The sequence below is a fragment of the Strix aluco genome, chromosome 2, assembly GCF_031877795.1.
Source record: "Strix aluco isolate bStrAlu1 chromosome 2, bStrAlu1.hap1, whole genome shotgun sequence".
Classification (NCBI taxonomy): Eukaryota; Metazoa; Chordata; class Aves; order Strigiformes; family Strigidae; genus Strix; species Strix aluco.
The window spans coordinates 61,324,104-61,348,549 of NC_133932.1; the positions used below are offsets into that span (position 1 = coordinate 61,324,104).

General features: G+C 39.0%; 1 protein-coding gene across 5 annotated transcripts in view; it reads left to right on the forward strand.

The window, feature by feature from the left end:
* The window catches only part of DHRSX (dehydrogenase/reductase X-linked), a 173,797-nt gene extending 150,602 nt beyond the window's left edge, over positions 1-23,195 (forward strand). For 4 of the 5 annotated variants that reach the window (XM_074814921.1, XM_074814924.1, XM_074814923.1 and 1 more), the window contains one exon: positions 22,734-23,195. In XM_074814921.1, coding sequence (XP_074671022.1) covers positions 22,734-22,931 — 198 coding nt within the window. In that variant the 3' untranslated portion in view covers positions 22,932-23,195. Of the gene's footprint in view, positions 1-21,510; positions 21,548-22,733 lie in introns of all 5 variants that reach the window. The other variant, XM_074814925.1, reaches the window with a different exon arrangement.
* Positions 23,196-24,446: the final 1,251 nt, after the last annotated feature.

Sequence of the window (24,446 nt, forward strand, 5' to 3'; positions counted from 1 at the left end):
AACACTGAGTTAAGGAGAAAGACCACCAGCTTTCCTTGGAAAATCCTGCTATCAAGCTTATGGGTGAGCAGCAGTTTGGAATTAGATCACTAAAATAAGGAGATGCAGAGGAGGTTGTGGGAGTGCATATTCATATAAATATAAATATATACATATACACATGGCCAGTTTGCCACCACAGGTGGTATGCATTATAGATCAATTAATATTTCCCTGGGGATGACCTACCTACATTCCTTATTGTTTTGCTACTTGTGAGTAATGCATCTGTAACAAAACAATGCTGATAAAATTTATATTGCAGAGCACCATCACCTAAAGCCCCTACTTGCTACAGAAAAATTAACTTTAGTAGGTTTTGGAGATTTACAGACACTCCTTTCCCCCTCTCTGAATGTGACAGTCCTTAATTTACCAGTAATCCAAGGAGACTGAAAAAACTTTCAATGTGAGGTAAGGAAACTCTTCCATGAACAACATAGACACAATTTTTAATGGTTATCCTAAGCTTTCAAAGGTTCACAGAAAATGCCAAGTTCTGCCACGAAACTTAAAACATCCCATTTTCTGGTGGTCTAAGGCATCTCTGCCTGGAAGCCACTTCTGACAGTTCTCCTAGTTCATTAATGTCTGCAATATGAATGCCCTCATCAGAGCTGTTCATCCAGTGGTCAAATCATGGTCACTGCCCGTACTGGATCTGTCTTATCCTAGGATAAATATCTACAGTTGGCCAGGTGAATCAAGTCCTTCAAGTGCCAGTTTATCCCTTTGAACGATGAAGGGGTCCTCTGGTGACTAGCTCAGCTGTAGACATCTTTGCTGTATAAAGGTATAAAGTTCATTAAGATGAATCCCATCCCAAGGTACAGGACATTAGATTTATCTTATTTTAAAAACCAGCGATGCTAGTAAAGCACTGAAGATAGTATGTTTTTAGATGTGCACAGAAGAGGGTAGGAACTGGAAAGGTGCGTTCATATATCTGGGGCACAAGTAACCTGTAATCAAGCTGTTTTTTCAAATAAGAGCTCTAAGGTGTTTGAAGTATCAGACCATTTCCCATATAAATGGGAAATGTGTTTGTGGGCAGCCACGAGTGAGGAAATCCCAGTTACTTATGAAATGTATTTCTCATATATGTTTACAATCCATTGTGTGCCTCCGCTATTTGTCACATAGATACTGCCATGCATTTATATGGGTAGTTATGTGTACTCCATGTATGTATTTATAATAGTGTAATGTATGTAACAAGAGAACCTCGGGAAGCAAACACCACCCACTATTTGAGGAAGAACTGGAAACAGCAAATACATTTTTTTTAAAATAACAAGATTGTCCAGAACCCACTTTGTTACTTCTGAAAAGTTTCAATTCAGAAGTGACTTGAATAATTCTGGCTTTAGTAATGAGTATGATAATAACGATTGCCAGCCCCACACATTCATGTTTGCATTTTAGAAAGGGTACTGATATACTGCAAGACATAGTTCACATGGTTCATTTTGTTCTCATTATGTTCGCAGCTAAATACATGGGATTTTGTGGATTTTAATAGGTAAACATGAGAAGGGAATTTGGTGCAGTGGGTCTAGCCCTCATTTTTCTAGAAGGAGCTTGATCCTAGATGTGGCACAAACACAAGTCATTAATACAATCTGTCCCAAGTTAGTGGTTTCTATTTGTTATTACATATTTAAACATTCTTTTTAAATTGGGTCTGTGAGTCTCTTCAGGGCAAATGACTACATTTGGTTGTTGCCATCTCAGTGCTGGAAAGGGGAAGTAACCACAGGAGTATGTTACCACAGAGCAGGCACTCTGCGGGGAGTACAGAACATATGCAGAAGAGGATTTGGATGAAACCTGAGCAATGTGCAATAAAACAAGAATGAACTTGGACAGCTTATCAGGGATGGGATTTATAGTGGTATTTGTTTGGCCCCATCATGCTGACCTACTTTTCTGTCACTGGAATAGGAAGGAGGTGCTGCTGCTGGTCCTAGGCTCAGGCATGGTCTGAAAAAATGAGTTGTTCCCAATGTCTCTTAATTGCTCATCGAAGTCTTGGAGCTAGGTGCCACCAACTTACAAGCTTAACTTACCGTCTTATTAATAGTTTATCCAATTTAGTAACTTTTTGAATGAATAGCAGGGGCCAGAGTTGTTGCCTGTGTCTGGCAACCCTGTGTTCCCACGGTTTTGCTGCAAGCGGCATTGTGCAATGGCTCTCCAGCTGCCTTGCATCCCTGCAGCAACAGTATGCTGAGGCTGAATTTGTCTCAGGAAGAGCAGTATTGATTGACTTACTCAATATTTTTGCCTGCCAAGCTCTTGAGATGCAAAATGCAGTCTTTCACAGCGTCTGCCACTTGTCTCATACTATCCTAAAATGATTAAAATGTAGAGAGAGAAAAGCTGTCCCATTGTTTTTGGAACTCAGAGTGTTGAAATAAAATTACATGCTATCAGTATATTTTGACAGGTGGCTCTGTTCTAAAAATGATTGTCGAAAAGGCACTATGGGGCAGCATGCTCATTTTTTTTTTCTGTCAGGGTTGTACATTGTCCAGGTACAAAGGTTATTTTTTTGACTGTCCAAGCTGTGAATGCAGATTGGTCATTTCTCAGAGAGGAGTTCAGTTATCATCACTCTCATACATCTTGACCAGTAATGACAACTTAGGTCCCCATTTTCCTTTGCATATAAAATGCTGACTTCCGTCATCATGAAGTTTTGGTAATTCATCAGTGGCTTTGCACAAGTGTAACTAATCAGAACCTGCTAAACAAGTAAATGATGCCCAAACCTAAAACCATCCAGGTCCCAATCTTATTGTGTATTCTAGTAGCAAGGATTATCTGATCTGACATTGCATCCTCTATGTGGAGCACTGTCCTTATGTAAAGCATTTTACATATCTGATCCTGCTCCTTAGAGGTTATTCTTGATCTGGGACTGGCCTTTTATATTTCTTGCCTGGTTTAGGTTTGTGGCACATGTGTCTTATTTTATATGCCTATTGTCTGGGGAAGTGGATTAAGGCTGGCACAGATACACCAAACCCTAATTGCTTTAGAGGGCCTGCAGGTCTCCAGAAATAGTAAGTACTTCAAATGTTTATAATACTAGATTCAGCTGATGTTTGAAATCCATTCAACAAGAAGATCTGGAAGGCAGGTAGCAGAAAGTTTTACATAGTCTTTTTTTCTAAATATAATTGCCCTGTTAATACTATTTTATATATTCTCAGTGCTCAGTTTTGGTTTTAGTGGTGTGATGGGTTTTTACCCCTTGTACTGGGGCAAACCTATTTCATATGAAACTGCAAAATATATCCATTACCCAGTACTTTGGCTGTATATCTTCTCCTATGAGAGTTTCAACCCACTCTGCACAGCACTGGATCAAAGGCAGACTGGTGGTGAGTCATCTATTTCCAGCCTTTTGAATAACTGATAAAATATAAAATGTGTTTGTGCTGAGGTACCTGGACTTGCCATCTCCAGGTCACTACACAACAGTTCACTCAGAGAAGCCAAGGGGATTATAAAGCACCTCCAGTGCTCAGAAGCAGCACTCGCATATGTGATGCACAGTCGGTCCCACACTGTACTGGTTGGAAAGAAAGCATTTGAATCATTAGCGTCATTAGGCTTTATAGATGTGAGCAGGTACCATCCGCTCAAGGATGGTACCAGTGCTATCACTGTTACCATAAAGACAACACATCTTTCGTGTGTTGATTTCAGTTTGATTCTGTAGAAGCTCTAGGCAACAACCTTAATTTTTCTCTTTATTGTCAAGTTATGTCATGATATCTAGCAATAGCCTTTAATCAAAATAAACAGGAGTGACGTTGCTTTTAAGGAAACAATTTTGTCAAGACAAGAATGAATTGAAGCAAGCTGACTGGAAATGTATTTACTTTGAGAAATGAGAAAGAAGAAGAAAGAAGAAACTTGTTTATGGAGAAGATCAGCTGATAGGATATCTGCAATATGAAGAGATCAGAGGTGTCCCAAGAGGTTCCTGCAGTCCTCTGTTCCTTCTGAATTCCTTTTGTATTTAGAATCAGATTTTTTTCCCTCAGGTTTATCTGTTTTTCACTCATGCTGAAAAGAAAAAAAGGAGTCCAGTATAAGGGTCCAAAAGCAAAGATTTCCCAACAAACATTAATTTTGATTTTCAACATGTCGAGTACCCAACAAATTCTTCTTTAGGAAAACTTCTGGTCAAGATGTGCCACCTCGTGCACTCACCTCCATCCTTGCCTTTTTAGACCATAGTTCTTCCAGTTATTTGCTGATGAGCTGTGTTGAACTGTGCTTCCAACAGTGCTGCCTTTTGTTTACAGGAGAAAAAATGGGGCTATGGTTCAGACTGAAGAGCCTTCAATGAAAATGAAACCTTTTATTGTCCTGGTCAAGAAATCTGTGCATGCTATTAAAAAATAAATTAGCCAAGATAAATTGAAAATAGAGCTGTAGAGATAGTTGGCATAGCTACCCTGTTAATCTCTAATCTGGGTTACCACAGCATTCTTCTAGAACAAGAGACCCCTTCCAGCAGAGAGGCCAGGCAGCCAGGGCAGCAGCAGGGAGTGTGTGACACATGCATGAGAGACTGTGGCTTCCCCTGTGTTTTCCACAAGCAGCTCAAGGCCATCATCTTTGTCCTTCCTGACTGTCTGGTTTGCATCTAAAGTACCTTAGAGATTACTAGCTCTAGGGAGGTTTGTATTCCCTGGAAGTCAGCTGAGGATCTCCAACTGACAGCGTCTGGAGTAGACTAGCAGTGGTTTGCATAATGAGGATTTCCACTCCTAAAACTTCCAGAATGGAGAGTTTGGTTTGGGATTTTGCCTGAGGGGAAGAAAGGTATTCTTATGTTCCTGTTTTATGATGGCATCTTCCTGGTGTTTTCACCACTACATGCCATATTTTTCTTATAGAGAAATTATACTGCACATTTTAAAATTTGAGAAAAAAAATCAATTTTTTTTTAGTTTTTATGGACTTTTTTGATGAAACCATGATGTGGTATTTTAGAGATGGCAAAGCTGGGTTCTTGGTCTTTCTTTGGTGGGTCTTTAAAATCAGAGCAATAGACCTGCTGCAAACTACTGATCATGGATCCATTATGATAGCTGTGTTGATGCTCCAAATTACAGAGTTAAAGCCATGCCCTCAGATATGAATGGGTGCCTAGATTTAAAAATAAATCCTTTGGATTATACCAAAAATTTGAACTGTCAAAAAATAAATGTTGTGGTGAACTGAAACATAGGTCTCTTAAACTGCGCTCAATTTAGCTGTATTTCAGTAATATCTCATTCACTTTTCATTGTTGTCAGCAGCCTATAGGGTTTCTCTTATATTTGATGGAAATATCTGTCTATGAATCATGTCACTCAGATGTATGTGGTTTTGCCACTTCAAGGAGTTAATAAACAGCATGTAGTTTTTCTGGTAAAGAACACCACATTGCTGAATCATTTGTGCCAATAGGTATTTCTTCATGTAAACAGTTTTCTTCCATAGAAAATTCCTTATTTTCATGTGTGGTAGGTGGAAGGTATTTTTGTTAAGTAAGTGCATGTAACTTCATTTCTTGTTTTTCCATATTTTTACTGTCAACATGTATTTCTCTAAAACTTTTGTTGATAGTAGGTATTTTTGAACAGGTTTTTGCAAGTATTTTCTTATTACAATTACAAAATCCCTTTATCATAGAAAAATAGATGTATTTAAAATGCAGGAGCCTGGCGTACCTTTCATATTTTGGAGTCCCTTTGCTAAAATCTGTGGAGACTAGATAATTTTCATGTTAAAATATCACTTACCTTCAAGTATAGAACTTTTTCATGTACAAAATTATATTAATAAAAACCATAATTTCCTTTTTAATCATATACTAAACAAAAATGTAGCCTACTGTAGCTTTGCAAGTTGAATTTATATTATTAAGTAGTTTTCAATAATATTCTTTCACTCTTAATTTCAGTCACCTGCAATACCTAAGAATTTTTAGGAAAGATAGATAAGTGGCTCTAATAAAACACAAAGCACTAAATATTTTGGAAGACTACAAGATCCTTTTCATTTGATCTGCTGTTTGTTATTGTCACTGTAGATTATGGATGAGAAAACCTGCAATTATCCCCTGGTTAATATACTTTTGAATTGGAAGAAAGGACAGAGCTACAATGCAGCTGGCAAGTAGTCAGCTAACAACCTCCATTGCAGGCATTTAAAACACCTCTTCAGTGGGGCTTCTTAGTGATAAAATACGTAGGACTGGCTTTTCTGACAACCCATGGAACATGATAGATGATAGTAACCTTTTCTCTAAATTAAACCAGAAAACTGGGAGCCATTAAAGCAGTGCAGTCAGGCACATGAGCTTTGGGATAGCAACTTCCTTTCCTGCTCCTCACCCCATGAATACATATTTTTATGTTTATTTTAAAATTATGTCAGTATATTCAGGGCTATATTTTCATGTCCATTTCATTGAGCCTCCTCCACACTTTGCAGTTTTGAAATAGTTGTATTTGTCCTTATTTACTGTAGCAGAAGTTAGCACAGGCCAGAGGTCTGTCTAGATTTTATTTCCTTTCCTAAACAAAAGCAAACTCTGAGTGTGAGCATCTCTCTACTACTTGCAAATGAGGTGTATGCTGAGAAAATCTTCAGTCTCATTTTGTAATTTCTCACACTTGCCTAAATAAAGGAAAAAAACCCAGAGTGAGCTTTTTTGAAATGCGTTTACATTTTCAGAGAAGGAGTTAAAGAGCATACTTGTCTTGGGCATCTATTTTTGCTTAGGGAAACATATTCTGCAAGAACGTGTACCTCAGTGCTATTTTCTCTTCAAATTTCTCTTTGTGATTATGTTTTTTGTTTTCTGCTGTGGTCATCTACAGCTATTTGTAAATTCTTCATAATATTAATTTAGACGAGAAGAGGAATCTGCCTGATATTTCAAGAACCAAACCACTTTTCTCAATTTTATTATATTAGTGATTAAAACATGCTGCTGTTTTCTTCTGCAGAACTGTAGTAAGACACCCAAATCTTTTTATTTCTAGTCGCAGCTGGGTATTCATTCTTTTGAAAATCTCTCCCTCCTATCAAATTTTGCTGGTAACTATTGTCAGGGGTTCGAGTAGCTGTGCTCTGATGGCAGGAGTGAATTTGTCTATTATTTTTCTAAGCAAAGACCAGATGTTTGTTCTGGGGTAAGCAGACTGATTTGCAGTTAAAACCTAAAGTAAAGGTACATCATTTTAGGCTATAAACAAGCCATGTCTCAAGCCACATGTGACTCAAAAAGAAAAATGTGAGAGCCAGGGGTAATTAGCTTCCTCACTGCCCTGTACATCTGGGGTATTTGTTTATGCAAGTGAAGACCAGATGGGTTATTCTCTCCCCTGTGTTAACAGAGGAGAATTCAGATTGGTACCTTGGACTAGTTCTTGCTTTTCCCTTGCTCTACATAGAGATGGAGATAAAAACAAGGCAAAGGGCTATATTTAGAGAATTAGGCCAATGGGAACTCAGTTCACTTTAGGAGCCAGTGATAAATTTGTCTCCCTGGGAGACTTCAGCAAGCACTGAGGCACATCATCTCCAGCTCCAGCCACCACACATACTTCCAGTTACTCTGAGCAGAGCAGTAAACAATTGCACACCAAAAGAAACTGGGAAGACTTTAAAAATCTGAAGTCCTGCAGGGTTATACTGGGCCCATGAGCGATGAGGTCTTGGTCATTTCGTGACTGACAATGTCTTATGCAAGAAAGAACTTTGCACAGAGTCCCATGGCCACAGCGCTCTGGTAATAGTCATGCCATTGCTGGCTGTTAGACTTATTGATCAGAAGTCTAGCTTTTACATTTTATTCTAAGTGTCTTTAATATAGTCACACTAACCTTTAATATATTCACAGTATTACAGGCAGGAAAAATGACACTGGGACAAAGGAACAAAGGCAAATATTGCTGAAGAAATTTTAAATAATGTGCAGATCTCTTGTGGACATTGATTCATGTGCTTCATGGTGTCAATAATTGTTTGTGAACTGCAGCCATTTTTTTGCTGTGAACAGAGCATTACTCCTGAACTATAGTCATTAGCTATTGATTAGCTCTATAGTCATTTTCATGCATCAGTAGTTCCAATAAAATAATAAGTAGCACTTATTTTACACCACTGTGTAAGATCTGTACATTGTTAATTAATAACTGAAAGGAGTGTTTAAAATATTTTTTTATTGCAAAGACCACGTTGACATTTTCAATAATCAGAAGTTTCAGGATAAATGGAAAAAGTCTTAAGGACTTTTTTGTTGTTGTTTGGGATTTTTTAATGGCAAAGTTATAAATGTTCTGCCGTGTCAGGACAGGGCTGCAATAAGAAGGACATATTTGTCACTGTTTAGTGCTAATGTAATTTCCTGTTTTGCCTACTGTATGACTCTCCTTTTTATCCCAATTGTCACTAATGTGCTATTTTCTGATTAAATGATGATACCTGAGATTCAGCAAGGAGAAAATAATTAAAACTATTTGTTTCACAGACCATCAGAACCTATTAGGGATTAGACAAATATAAATTAAGGGGTTTTTTTTCCCCGAGCCATGTTACAGACTTTGCAAAGTTCACAAACAATTATAATCCTCTTTTATTGAACACAGATATAAAAGTAAAGGTCAGTTATGTTTTGGTCACTAAGGAGTTTATATAATTGGTAAAACACAAATGTTTAGATTATTTATTTTTTTAAAAAGTGTGCTGCTTGGGAAGCTCGCTCTTGTTGATTGTAGCCACATCGGCTCAACAGACATTTGCAGAGCACAGGGGGCTTTGCAGCTCATCCCTCCAGCGGCAGGAGCAGCTCATGCTCCGGGAAGGACTGAGCAGCAGCAGGGATTGTGGCTGATACTGGTGGCCTCTGTGTCCTGAGACTGGCCCCACTGGCACTCCTTCCCTGCAGCCCTGGACATCCAGCAATGCAACATGCAGTCACACCACTGTTTCAATACCCCTTACAGTTTTGCTGCAAGAGGAGCCTTCATTTCTGCCCTGCTCTAAGGGCTTGGCTCTGCTTGTGGACCCACCATTTCTCCTGTCTTCTCAGATTTGACTGGGACAACATATTGACAAGGTTTCACCTAATATTTCCCTCTTTTTCTCTACTGTCAAAAGACTTGGGCTTGCCTCTGCTGCAGAGATGGTAAAAACCATCTGTCCCAAGAGCTCGTGCTTTCAAGGCTGCTCTCTACCCCTTTTTGGTTTCTGAAGGGGCTTGGTGACATGGATGGTTGATCCAAGGAGGACAAGTGTCGGTGCTACGCTGGGAACCCTCCTACCCTGAGCTCCTGAGGAGACCCTCCTCCACATGGCATATGGGCTGCAAAAAGGGATCTGACCCAACAGAGCAAGTGCCCAGCATGCTGATGTAGGACCCACACTCAGTGAGGTTGCAGTGAGGGCCTGGCAAGAGACATTTAGGAATTTAAGAGGAAAAGGGAATGAAGAAGAGCTGGGACTATCTGCAAGATTGCCGTGGGGCATGATGAAAGGGCAAGTGGAGAAATGGATGAAAGTTTAGATTGCAGGTGTGCTTTGCATATCACCTAGAGAAATAGAGTCCTAATCTTGATTGGAACAATTCAATTCCACTGTGAAGTACATATTAAATAACAATAGGTGGCTGCAGAGCTGTGCAGACTTGCAGGTGAAAAGTAGAATTTTAAGCAAGCTGCCAGGCGAGTGGGAGAGGCATCAGGGAGAGCTGGGACAGGCAGTCTATGCTGGCATTCAAGCCTCTGCTCAGACCTCAACCTGTATTTTTATGAGTTAAAAGCAGTTACTAAACCACAGCACAATTCTGCATTAATTCAACTGGAATTTTTCCCAGGAAGCAGAATTTTAATCATCTGGAGCATCGCTGTTTGCAGTGTATCACTGCAAGCAAGCAAGTGGGGAGGGCTCATTGATTGGACTCTCAAGGCAAACGGATGTGTATAGCAAAATGGCATTACAAAAGAGCATAGTTCAATACGAGCTCCCCAAACCAAGTGAATTATTTCAGCATCAGATGAGTCTGTAGCATGTATTTATCGAACCACAAAACCTCGCAGTATTTGTTTCCCATTCTAAACAACTGCTCTAACCTTTTAGTCAAAAAGCCCCATGAATAAAAGTGCAACAGAAACTCTCCTGGGGCACTTAATAAAAAGAAAAGGTTAATTCTCACTGCTGTTGATAGTTCTGCAAGTGTAAGTCTCTGGGTCATAGCTACCTATGTCCTTAATCAGTCCAGTATCAAAACCCCAGTCAGAAACCCTCTGCAGAGAGGAATAAAAGGAATATGATGATTTTCAGGAAGATTGTTGGGGTTTTTAACATTCTTGCCCCACAACAACTTTTTTTTCCCTTTTTTTTTTTTTTCCTAATAGCATACTGGGGAAGAACTTAAATGTTTTCTCCTTTCCAGTTTTAAATTGTCCTCCTTCAGGTAATGACATTTGACAGTTCACTATGGATCTCATTTTTGGAGCTTGAACCAATTCTTCTTGCAACACAAGCCAAGACGGTCAGTTTAGTCATTCGCACAGGACTGGGATATACCATGCCACCTGTATAGCAACATGACACTTCTGCTGTGAGTTCTGTCATTCAGCAAAGGAAACAGGAACACAGGTAGGACCACATCTGTCACCAAATCCAGGCCTTTGCAGGGGAGACGTTTTTCATAAATTAATGGCTCCATCTACCTTAATGAAGGTTTACAAAACACCTTAGAAATAAGCCTGGATATTAAAATTAACAACTTCAGTGGACGGTAAATCTGGGTCTTGCTACTTACTAGTACTTAACAATTTTCAGTACATCCCACTTCCCTGCTTTTCTTTATCTGTTCCACTGGTAAGAACTGCCACCTTCAGTTTTCTCTCTCTGCCCCCTTGCAAATTAATAACATTATCACCTCTCCCCAGGCTAACATCCCCCTCTGCACTACAACTACTAACCTGCCCCTCTTTCAGGCCATTTAGTTGATTAAATATTTCTCTCATGAGAGGTTGTTTTCAAGATGGAAGTTTTTTACTTCTGTTTCAGACCTTGGGAAGCATTTGTGCCTGAGATTCTGCATGTTTGCTCTCTCTATAATGAGCTCTGCAGTATGATGTTATGATGCTTCAGATCTCGTCTGACATAATTTTAGAAACATGACTAATCTCATTGAAATCAATGGCACTATTTGCCTGTCTAAACTTATACATGTTCTTTGGGGCTCTTCTGAATTGAAGACATTGATAGGTTCCTTGGCCGACAGTAAAGAGCCCTGGGATTGATTGATTTAAACAAAGGGATTTAAATTACCGAGCTTAAACTCACTTTCAGTCTACACAACAAAAAGCATGATTTGAATAATCAGATTCAGTCCTCCTTTGCATTTGCATTTTTAGTTATTTTGTTAAAAACATGTTGATTCTGGTAGGTTAGTAAGCATTCAGATGTGTCAATTTGTAACTGAATATAGCCTTTGCCTTCAAATGTAGTACCTCTCTCAGGTAACCTAGAGGATAAGTTATGCAGACAGCTTCATAATTATATGGTTTCAGAATCTATCTGTGATTTCATGACTTTAGCATTCTGTTGTGATGGTTTTGTTTACAAGATGACTATTTTTTTCTTTACTTTTCTTACAAGCTGATTTCAGATGAAATATGGCTTTAAATAAAATGAAGAGAACTGTCATTTTTAAAGGGTTTTATTACTTAAACAGAAATATCTTGAACTTACGGGGTACATTTTTCTCATCAAAACCGAGGATGTAGTTACTGACTTGAACTAACTAATTTTGTTTACTGTATCTGTCAGAAAGATAGGATTATAAAATCTGAGCCACTGTCACCTATTTCTATTCTTTCACTAAAATAACTATAGAAAATTAGTCTACTCTTCTTGTTTTCCATCTTTGGAGCATGTCACTAGGGACAGACCTAAATGAACCCCCTTGTTTATATCTTTTTGGTTTATTGTTGAAGATTAAATTGCCAGCAACTAGAATTATAGGAAACTTAATTTTGCAGAATAAGATTCCTTCCCTCCTCACCACTTGTATCTGTCTTCTAGTTTGCAATATTGCCCTCTCAGCTTGGGCTATATTGCAAAACTATAATTTAAACACAATAACTGTATAGAAAAGAGAAACCCAGACCAGCTGGGGCATGGACAGTGCTAAGTGGTATTTGGTAATCTGCTTGAAACTTCTTCCTTCCAGCCAGCACAGCCTCTGCAGGACTATCACATTTCAGTCCTGCAGAAAGGCTCAGAGTCAGAGAAAGGGAAAAGGAGACGAAGGCTGAGACTGAGGATGAGGATAAGCACTGTGAGGTGGTGCCTCTTTTTCCATTCAGGAGCTTTGTGTGGAGCAGACCCATCAGCAGGATGTGTTGCAGCCCAGCTAGCATGCCACTGCAATGTAAATGTGAGAAATTTGGGGTAAAGTGTATTTTCCCTTTCATCTCTCACATCATCACAGGTGTATTTTTGTCTTGCATGCTATTAATGCAGAGGTGCACCCTGTAGTCATTTTGGGTTAGTTTGTGTGCTTTACTATTTCTGGTCCCCATCTTTGCTAGCACAGGGACATGGCCTGCCTGTGTCCTGGACAAGAATTGTCATCCACTGACCTTACCTGGTGATCCAGGAAGGTATTTGCACCTTCTCTCCTGAGCAGTCTGGTTTCAGCAAGTGCCTCCAGCAGGCTGGTGAGAAAGCTGGGCTGGCAGCCAGCCTCCCTCAGCCCCACCGCCCAGCTGAGCCCTTAGGTAGAAATAGCCCCGGTACTGTTTGGGGTGCAAAATGGAGCTTGTAGCAATTTAAAACAGAAGAGGCTGTGAAATAGCCACTGGCCTATGTAATTTTGAATTATTTAATTTTGTCTATGTTCTGTACAGCCTTTGTGCTTTTTGGTCTTGTCATAGTTCATAAAGGTTTTCCATATTGTGGTTATATTTTAAATATGTAGGAGTTCCATGCCTGTCCTGAGTGCTTATAAGCATTAAAAAAATTAACAGTCCTCTTAAGGAAGTTGTGAAGTTGAAGATTTCCATTTTCTGAGAAGGGAAAACAAGATATCTGGGCAAAGCGACTTGTGAAGTGTTAGTAAGTAAAAAGTAGAGATGACGGTAGGGTGCTACATTTCAGGAGTGACCATATACCTTATGGCTGAAGTCTTGTGTTTTGAGCAAAAGCTGGCAAAGACATTTTACTTTGTGTGAGCAGGCAGGTAAAAAAATAAATTGTTCAGAGGTATATGCACTCAGGAGCATCCTCTTCAGCACTTAGAGCCCTGCTGTGTCTCCTGCTCTCTGGGGCTGGTAAAAATGCAGGTTCCATTTCAAATGTAAACACTTCTGTGTGCTTTTCTGTCTGGCATCATTTGAAAGAATTCAGCAAACTAAAGATGACCTACGTACTGGTATAAGATAATGCATTAGAGAACGAAACTTCTAAAACTTTCATCATTGTTTGTTGTTTTAAGTCCTCTTTAATTCTGATCCATCCACATTTTGAATCATATTTACGTTTTGGTTTCAACTAAAAAATTTGGCATATATTATTAAATGACGCAGATGTTCCAGCCACTACCTATCAAAGAGGTTTCCCCTAAGAGCTTTGGTGGAGGGAAGAGTAGTCTTATGCTCTTAATCATATTTCTCACATAGTAATAGTTCAAAACTTAGTAGAATTAAAGTCTTGCATAGTAAATAAAAATAACAGGATGATTCCTTAGTGTATATCTAGCATGAATACTAAACTGTAATTAAGTAATCTTACTCAGTGATAGATCAGTCTACATCTCAGAATGAAGAAGATTTTATTGAATTGCTCACATGATACTGTAATTATGACCATAGAGCTGGTAGTAAACAAATAAATTGTGTATTTTCCTTTACAAACACAGAAAAGAAGTAACAGCCTAGTGTGTGAGATATCAGGATTAGGATTTAGGAGGCTCATTCTTTCCTCATCTCTTCTCCTGACTTGCGCATTTGCTTCAGTAAATCACTTTGCCTGTCTGTGAATAGAGGTGTTGCAGAAAATCCCAGATTATGTGAAGATACCCAGGGCAATTCTGAGTGATTTAAGTCAGTCATCCTCAGCAATACGTAGCTGCAGGACATCACCTGGTTTCCAGAGGGATGGTTAACCAGAGTGCCACGCTCCCAGAAGAGGCTCCAGCATTTTGTGAAGTATGTGTACTCTCTTGGCTCTCTTGTCCTGTTATTGCCTGCCTTATTTCCTAGAGACTGGATGTTCTTCCAGCAAGTGACTGTCTCTGGCTGGGTGTTTATGCAATGTCTGGGGCAGCAGGCTCCTATCTGTCAAATTTTGCATACTGTTACAGAGCTGAGTGAGGTAACAAGTGTAATGTAATTTGAGTGGCTGCAGTGATATGTCAGTTCTGACTTTGAAGACACTGCTGTCTGCTGCAAAGTGAGTTTAGGCATCAACCTTCAGGCAAAGTAATCTTCCTCAATGCACTTGACAAAATGAACAAAGGACTCAGTTATGATTAATGACTTTGACCCAAAGTTTCAAGTCATGTAAGGTTGGGTTCTTGTTTCCATTTTGAAAATTACTTAAAACTAAACATCATTCTTCTAGTCCTCCATTTCAACAGCTTAGAACATGTAAAGTATGGATCCACAAACACTCCTGCTCAAATCTCTGAGGTTATATTGCACTTCTAAGTGAGAGAGATTCAGTCTGAAATTAAGACATGTAAATTTATTTTTGTGGTATCTGCAAGTGAGTTCACTGCTGAAGCTGCTGTTTGAAGTCAATGGAGATCTCTTCAGTGTGGCCCAGAAAGTGGCTAGTCAACAGGGCCTTCATTCAGCTGCCTGGTAACATAGGCATCTGATACTATTTGAGATCACCCATGAAGTCCTGCTTAGTCTGAAGCAGCTGCTTTGGAAGAGGAGGGTTCAGAGCCATGGTCACTGTCTTTCTCAGTAAACCTTTGCTCATGTTTTGAGTCTGACAGAAGAGCCATCCCAGGGCTTCAGAGTAGAGCTGCTTGGTGATTTTCTAGCAAACCAGATTTCTCAGAAGGCATTGCTTTGACACAAAAGAAAGTGAAACCTTCTACCCTTGACTCCATCAAAAGATTCATGGGAAATCAGGCATTCAAGGCTGCGTGCCTACCTGCTCCTTGGGCTCCCTGAGCAACAGGCTGACCCTGGCAGTCTTTTGGGGACCGTTCCTTTCTTCCATGGCCTACTTGTCTACAGGCTTCCTAGCCATGGGGGGCTGATGTGAAGATGAGGTAGGGCTTTCCAGAAAATTTAGTTTCAATATAAAGGGAAGGAGAGATTCAGGGTTTGATACTCTGTCTGTTTGCCAGCTATCTCTGCTTCTGTTCTTTACAGTGTTTTGTGCTAGGATGCTCAGGGAAAAGCTTCTCTTTTTCCCAGAATAAGCATGAATTATTTATATTATAAAAGTTCCTTTCCTTCAACATTTTGTTATTTAGTTTGAAAATTGCCTTGTGTTCTTAATTCATCAATGTTTTGTCTTTTATTATGTATTCATATCTTTGATTCAGAAATTATTTCTCTGTAGCCACAACATTGTCAGGAGAAAGGCTTCACATTTTAATTCAGCCATTTATGTTTGTAGCTACTGTCGCTTTTAAAGATGAAATCTGAAGTATTTTATTATGGAGTGAATTTATTAAAGAATTCTCTTTGCCATGAGTTGGAGATTGAAGAGAAATTAATTTGATGGTGCTGACTGGGTCTCTAGGGAAAACTGTATATTCAATAAAATATCTCTATCTCTTTCTGGTCTATAATCAAGGCAGGAACTGGATAGAAACAGAATAATAGTGAGCTACATATGAAAGAATGGGAGGAGAGAACGCAGATGGAAACCAGGGCTTTTGAGTAAAGGCAGAGACATCTGAAAAGCTGTGCTGCCAGACCTCTCTGGCAGCTTTGGCTTCCTAGGGATCTGACAGTTGGTCCTGGCCACCAGTCTCACCAGGACTTAGAGTCAGATGTTACAGCCTTATTGATCTAAGGTTGCTGAACACGTCCTTCCACCTGCGTCATGGTTTCCTTTCTAGCCTTTGTTTTCATGCTCAGTGTTTCAACTGATTACTTTCTGGCTGAAATTTTCAAAGCAATGATCACGTTAGGAGGTCTAGACACTGCAGAAGTTACACAACAAGCACTCAGTGCACGTAGCCTATGTCTTCACCAGGAGGCTGTGACACTAGAGCAGCTGTTGTTGTTTCACATCAGAGTCTTTCACCTGTAAGTAACTTGGTTTTGAAATGATTTGCTAGTTCACAGATCATAGTAATTGAGGCTCCCTGGAACACAGGTAATTTGTTTCTCACAAGTTTGTTTGCTTTAATATTCACGGAAATGCAATACCTGCTACTCCATTTCCGACAGTTTTCAAACTATTTTGTGTTGTAGTGGCTTCATGTTTTCCTTTGTTCTTGAGAGTCAAGCAGTGCGTTAAGGGTGACCGGGTGTCACCCCTCCGTTAGCTGCCAGCAAGTAGATGAAAGACTTTGCTGTACCAGGTAACAGTAATTTAACGTTCTCATTCTTGTTGCTAAGCCCCACTGTGCATATGCATACTACTGTTCAGGGATCCCAGATGATTGTTGTCTTACCTGAAGAAAGACAGAAAAGGCAGAAAACTCTGTATGTATATACAGAATTTTTCAGTCCATAAGCAAGTCAGTAAAATACTAACATTTGCAAAACATTACCAGAATAATAAATGTGGAGAAAAGTAAAGGAACGCTGGCAAAGGTGCCTGAGTACCCGGACCCAGAAGATGGCCTGTTCAGTGCTTGCTGTGTCTTCCTAGCTGTAATCTGGGAAATATGTCACTATTCAGAGAATGTCTTCTTATTACTTGAGCCATGAATGGCCTGATGGAAACTCACCCATTTAAAAAAGCAAGGTCACAGAGCGAACACCCTGAAAACCCGTGCCAAAAATACCCCTGAAAGCTCCTTTAACTCATCAGCCCATGAGTACATTTCCCATATGAACTGAAAAGTGCATGACATAATGGATGTGAGTACTGAGGTAGGAGCACCATTAAAACCAGTATCAATGAGTGTTCCTACAGCAGTCTAGTTAATATTGCCACTGAGGGGCATTCTACAAATACTTAATGCATTCTGCATCACAAATTTTCTGGATAAAGGTGTTTTAACATGTTCTTCCTCAGCCTTAAGCCATTTGCTAGCATACCAGGCAGTCCTGGGTGCACATCTGCCTGTTTAGCCCCTCATTTGTGTTCCTGAAAATGCAACTGCAATGTCAGTCACTGAGTTTGCCAGCTGTTTTCTGCTCTCCATCCTCTTTGCCCAACCTTCTCTCCTACCATCTCTCAGGATGGCAGCATCCTGAAGTCATAAAATACAAACCAAATACAACCAGCTGATTGACTGGGGCGAGGGGAAGCTATTCCAGAGTATCTACTCCTCTGATACCAAGCGTTGTATCACTACTGCTTTTTCAGTCATATGTCCAACTCTGTCAACCAATATAATTTGAAGTATATGCATGTCATCCATTCAAACTGTTTGTCATAGTGTTTAAGACAAATAGCAAGGTTCTCACTGTTTGTTGGTAGTTACTGAAAATGGTACTGGGAAAATGGATTGCAGAAGAGGAATTATAGGAGCATATTAGTTTTGTTTCCCATCCAATTTTCTGTGGTTTCCAATGGACATGCCATACTGTCTGCCCAGGACTCTGAGCTATGAATTCAGGTGGAGGTGGAACTGGATGAGTACATGGATTAACAAGGAAAGCATCATGAAGCCATCACGTATAACTGATGTGGACAAACAATTTCCAAAGAGTTAAGCTGTTGTGCCTGTTGTAGACAGATGAAAAGGATGTGACATTTCATAGTGACTTGGCTGTAGGGACTCACTGTCATCAGCTAACACATTTTGTGAGCATTAGTGCCTAGTATTGACAAGATTATATGGCACTTAAAAATGCATTAATCAAAAATGCGTTAACTGGCAAGTCTTAGAAAAACAAAACTAAACCACAAACCCTCTTAGTATATGTCTCAGTTTTCATAGAACAGAATATTCCATTTCATGCTGACTGAAAATTATTCTATGTTGATGACTTACTATTGATGAATATTTTAAAAAAGAAATATCAAATCTTCTGTAAAAAACTATCTTTTTCTTTGGGAGTAGATAGCGCCAAAATAATGTCATTTTGTGTATGTAGACTGCATTTTGCTTAAATAAACTGGTCACATACTATCTTTTGTCTACTTCTTCCACAGCCTACCCATGTAATGAGCAATACAAAGATAATTTCAATCAGACCTTTATTTACTGTTGAAGGGATACTGCAAACAAATAGTTAATTGTTAAAGAAAGTAAAAGTAAAAGACATGATAAATACTGTAACAAGCAAAAGGAATTGCAGATGCAGAATTTCATTGGGAAAAATTTAAACAGAAATCAGTTTTACATGGATATGACAAAGGTATTAATTACAGTTGCTTGCATACTAATAATATAATAATTTGTAAATAAAAATCCAATTTAAAAAGTTCAGCACAAGTAAGTTGTAACTGAAGAGTGAAGAAGCATCATGCAATTTATAGGAATCCCTCTTGTCTTAGGATAAGTCCAGCCAATTCATGAACAAGATGTTACTGATCCTGTATGTATGTATATTATTCTGTTACTGTTTGGGTTTTTTTAAAATTCTGGCAATGTGTAGAGTATCCTCCCCTGTGATTTGAATGATACTTATTATTACTGCCTGTCTATCTGCAACTTTTGGTATAACACTTCAGAGTCCCAAAGATGGGAACTTGGTCCTGTTTGTATAAAGCATCATGACAAACGTCCTGGGGTTTATAGATCAAGGTATTCACCCATTGGCCAGTCATTTCTCAGGCCTGTTATCAGGTTCTCTCCTTCCTAGAAGGCTGTTGGCATCAAACGATGGGTCAGATGTGTTGCTTTGACAGTAGTCTCCTGCTTCTGGTCATTTTCTTTTCCAAGGGCTTTATGGTTCCTCCTCATCTTTTGATGGGCTATCGTGTGGTAAAAGAAGAGCTATGGGGCTCCCAGGAAAGTTGGCAACCAGGAGTGAGGCTGTCACTGCTGGAACAATTCATCCTGCTCCCTGTCCAGTTACTCATTAATTGCTCCAGTGGTTGCAACCTGCTGCCAGCTCCTTCCTTCCCAAGAGGTCCTCAGGTGCTGGTACAAGGGCAGGACATGTGTGCATGTGTCTGTATGTGTGTTGCAGTTGATCTATGGGTGTGTAGTAGATCTGACACTTTGGGAAAAAGTCTTGAATGCGTGTGGTCAGGTGGATGTACAGTGTTTTCAAGGTAGGTATGGGCATGATCCAGAGGTGGAATCGCAGCATGCGCTTTTCTCCCTGCCTCTCAAAACAGGTAGGTCATCCACCCAGCTGGAAGGCCAGGACATTCCTGGTGTAGAGTTTCCTTTTTACTTTCATTAAAACAGAAAACAAGACAAAACAATGAAGACACCCTCAAGTAAGGGAACATTAAAGCTTTCAGCATTAATTAAGCACTCAGAAGATGGGATAAGACAATTAATTAATCATACACTATTCTGCTTCCTGTTGCACTGGAAAAATAGTTTTCCTTTATCTTAAATTATTATACATTAATTACTTAATCTATTATAGTAGTTTTTCCTTATGTGTTTAGATAATCACTTTTAGCAACAGGTGATAGAAACTAATAGGAATTTTGCACAGAACCTTCTACTCAGCATATTAGATATGGTGGACAGGATGAAAAACAAATTAATTCTTGTGAAAAGTTACACAAGCTGACCTTAATGGAGAGTGACAATGTCACTGTGCTTATAGACTGCACAGTGTGGCCATGTAAGCACATCTATTATTGTCTGAGCCTGCTCAATATTTTTTTTGTATTGAAGAATAAGAAATAGTTTGCTATATAAAATTTTTGTAAAAGGTATACTAGGGCTGCATAAATGAAACCAACAACTGACTTTCAACTTGTACAGTCTTTATTTTAAATATTTGATATTATTTTGAAAAGCATAGAATAGAATAGACTATTTCAGTTAGAAGGGACCTACAAAGATTTTCTGCTCCAACTGCCTGATGACTTCAGGGCTGACCAAAAGTTAAAGCATGTTGTTGAGGGCATTGTCTAAATGCCTCTTAAACACCAACAGGCTTAGGGCATTGACCACCCCTCTAGGAAGCCTGTTCCATTGTTTGACCGTCCTCTAGGTATAGATCCTCTCTGGTGGGGAACTTACCTGACATATCATCAAAAAATTAAAATCTTGATAAATCCTGCATATCCTGGGAGACCCTTCCCATTGAATCAGCAAAGGCATGTGGTATTTTTGATGCTGTAGAAAGATCCATACAGACTAGTCTCAGGTTGCAGAACGCCCTGCTCGAATGCCCTGCTCATAAGAACATAATCACACAAATTCCACCCACAGACAATTTTTTTGAAGCATTTTAGTTTTGAGCTCTTGTCATTAAGATTCGGGAGTCATCGACATTGACATTTATACTTGTTTGTGCTGGAGAGCTGTTGAACTCAGAGCATAACATCCAGTGAACCATTGCATGAAGTAATGGTTTATCTGTTACTAAATTTTTAAGTAAAGCACAGCAGTATGTTAAAAAACTTTTGGTTTCTCTCTGTCATCCAGAATAAGTTGTATAAAATATAAATGCTCATATTCATAATTGTTCTGCTACTTTCCTGTATTAAGTTATTTTATATTGCATAATAGCTGATCGTGATAGTAGCCACTGTGTGAGCACATGGACTCCAACTTTTTGGAGTCATCCTGATCCTGCATGCACATAGCTTTATGTTGTTTACATAATCTACTGCATGTGAGTTGCACTATTTTCCATAAGATAAAGAAGAGTGAAGAAGTAGTAGTAGAGTATTAAACTAAGGTAAATAAGCACTTTGTGTTTCTACATAGTATCTCACAGTACAATCATCTTCTTAAAAAAATAAAAAACATTCCAGCAGTTACCTGGCCCAATCTTTTTTAATGTACTGACTGATATTTTGCTGAGATAATGCCTGTTGGATGGCTGAGTTATCATCTTATTTCATTTGGTGGTATTTGGAAGAGGACATGCTGTCTTTGGGTGGTAACTGACAGTAAAAGCTGGTTATTTCGTGGCCATTGAAGGAAAGTATGGTGCTATTACTGCTCTTTGCAACCTGTTGGCATCAGTATTTTTTCCTTCAGCTTAAACACCTTTGATCAAGGGCTTAGCATAGAGTGGAGCATTTATATTGGAACCAGCAGAGCTCTGTGCATGTAAATACCTCAATGGGGCACGTTTCTTCTTCAGCAGCTCGCTGTTTGGGGAGTGTGTCTGTGGTCACACAAAGAATGTGTTTCCCTTGCAGATCCTGAGGGTGCTCTGCCTGGCTGGCAGCTGGAGAGGTAGTGGTTTGGGTAACCTTGTCTTATTGTGTGATTGTGTGACATGGCTCTAACTTATTTGTAAATGACACCAAATGCCAGATGCATCAGATGATAAATTAATTATTTCTAATAAGTTGTGTTGTGTTTATTACACAGTGAGAAAACAGTTATTTCTTTTTAAAAATATCAGAACCTTGTCACAAAAAGCATCAAATGACTTAGATTTATACTTTTTTAATAAGGCACTGAGTAACCTATTCAGTACTGTGTCATTCATCAAATGAGTTCTTCAGGAAAAGACATCCTGTCAGGTGCAGCAGACAAAGCTATGAGCAGCATCGGTACTGTTAATGACTCAGAGAATGACTGCAAGGATTGTAAAGTGATACATTATTATCTAGCAGGCATTGATCATAATTATATCACTGATAAAGACAAAACATATCAAATGTTGTGTTTTAAATATGCCCTTCAATGAAAGAAAAAAATGCCATTGAATTAATTTCAGTGATAGCTGTGTGATCCTTCTGAATGCAAAATGGAAATGTTTTGCATATCCTCGGGATGAAAGCAGTTATCTCTCTAAGCTATTCACTTATTAATTTTCATTTAATACTCATGGTATTATAGATCTTTTACCATTTTGCTTTATGACACTGCAGAACCCTGATAACTGTGCTCCGTGTAAAATGTAATTCCCTGCTTTACCTGCCTGCTTGAATTGAACTGCGGAATCTTAATTTGCTGTCGTAGTTTCCACGATCATTTGCTCATGTCATATTGTTGTTACAATGAACACATTGCACATACAGCATAGCCTTCATCTTCTTCAGGCAGAGTACAGACCCCTTCATCCTTGCAAAATGAATAATTAAACTAGGATTTTAATATTTGTGTTTGCTTTTGGGTTTATTAGCTCTGTGAAAACTAAATCAATTATTTTGTATGCTCCATCTGACTAGCTCTTGAAAAAATGGACCAGAGTTTTCCATATAACTGTTCTGTGGCTTTAAGCTATCTCAGAATAGCACTGTTGTAGAAATGGACTGTACTCTGCCAAGTGAATAGGTGGCATTTTTATCATTGCCAGTTTGAGGTTTGTGTAAGGACCACAAGTGTGGTGCACTGGTAAGGTCCTATGGCGAAATGTAAATCTTCTATTGTACCTGTCTTGCCTGAATTTGTTTTTTTTTTGTTTTTGCAGGCTCCAGAGGAAGGAGCCTCTACAACCATCTATGCAGCAGTATCGCCTGAAATGGAAGGAGCTGGTGGCTGCTACCTTTACAATGAGGAAAGGACAAAATCGGCTGACATAGCATATGATGAGGAGCTGCAGAGAAGGCTCTGGATGGAAAGCTGCAAGATGGTTGGGATTTCTGATGAATCCAGGAGAGTTCCCTAGAAGAAGCCACTCCCATCTGGGTAAATGAAATGCATTGACAAGCATCTTAGGTGAATTCTTGCAGCATCAGTCATCATCCTGGAAATCACTGTTCAGTCCCAAAGGCAAACATGAACAACTCTGTTCTTCACTTGAACCCCTAGTCTGCTAGGGTGTGGGGGGAATATTCCCACAGAAAGATGTAGTGGTTGGTTTTAAATCTAACCATCAGTTTTGTAAATCATGATGTTTCAGTCTGTGATTAAAATACAATCTTTAACCTTGTGCAGAGTTGAGTTTTCGTTTTTTGTTCCACAAAAAAAAGACTTTCCCTGGTGAGCATGTTGTGTCTGTGGCATGTTGAACTTAAGTCACGTTTGTAAATACAACCTACTCTTTTTTAATCAGTTTTAAAAGTTGCAGCTTTTTTTCCTTAAGCTTCGTTAATCTTTAAGACACTTTATAATGAATGTCAGCCTGTTCTAATGCAGACATTTGGCATTCATGATCATGATGTTGTTTCTATCATAACATTAGTTTTATATGTCAACTTTTATCCAAAGATATTAACTGAAGGTCAGAACCAAAAAAAAAAGTAAATAAATAAGGTCTTCGGACAGGATATTGAATTCAGTTGTTTTCAGTTTGAGTTCAGCTCTCTTTTAAAGGCAAGCCATAAGAACGAGGAAGGGATCAAACATAATAATGGTGACACCAGTTTTGGCAGACAATGCAGTTGGCCTGTTGTCTCAGCAGTGGGCTAAGATTATTTGTCCCCTTTTCTCCTGAACCCATGTAAACTTGTGTCCACAACTTGCATTTTCTTTGGCAAGGAGATTCACTCATCTACTGTGTGTTGCATGAAGAATAGCCTCCTTTTATTGGTTTTGAGCCTAGTTCATATGAGTTTCAAAACCAGAGTTCATGATTTGGAAGAGACAGCAAACAATTTATGCCAGCCCACTTTTTCCACATTGCTAAGGGTTTTGGAGACTTCCAGCATGTCCCCCTTGAACTGTCACTTTGCCATGTTGAAGGATAGCCCCTACCTACTCATCTGACTTACACAGCAGCAATAGGATCTTTTCCCTTTTGTTACATATTTCTTTCCTAAAAATCCTAACAGCTGTTTTATTTTAAATTTTACTTGACGGTCTCTGAGTGTGGAGATGATATTTTTTATAAAACTGATGACTTTTTATGGAACTAGATGGTCTTTAAGGTCCCTTCCAGCCCAAACCCTTCTGTAATTCTATGATCTCTCCTCAGTGTGAAAAACTGTCCAATCATGGACTCTGTGTCTAGGGAGCCTGAACTTTTGCTATTAATAGAGTAAGCTCTACCCTACTTCCATCTCATTCATTTTAGGTGTAATCTGAAAAAGCAGCATAATCCTATAAATGTCCTTGCATTTCCTTTTTTTTAAGATATACACAGCAAAAGAGACCAATAGGTGGACATAAAGCTTATATTTACTTTGGGGTAATCACTGCATGACAGAACTAAGTGCAAACACAGCTTTGTGCTCTCATTTCC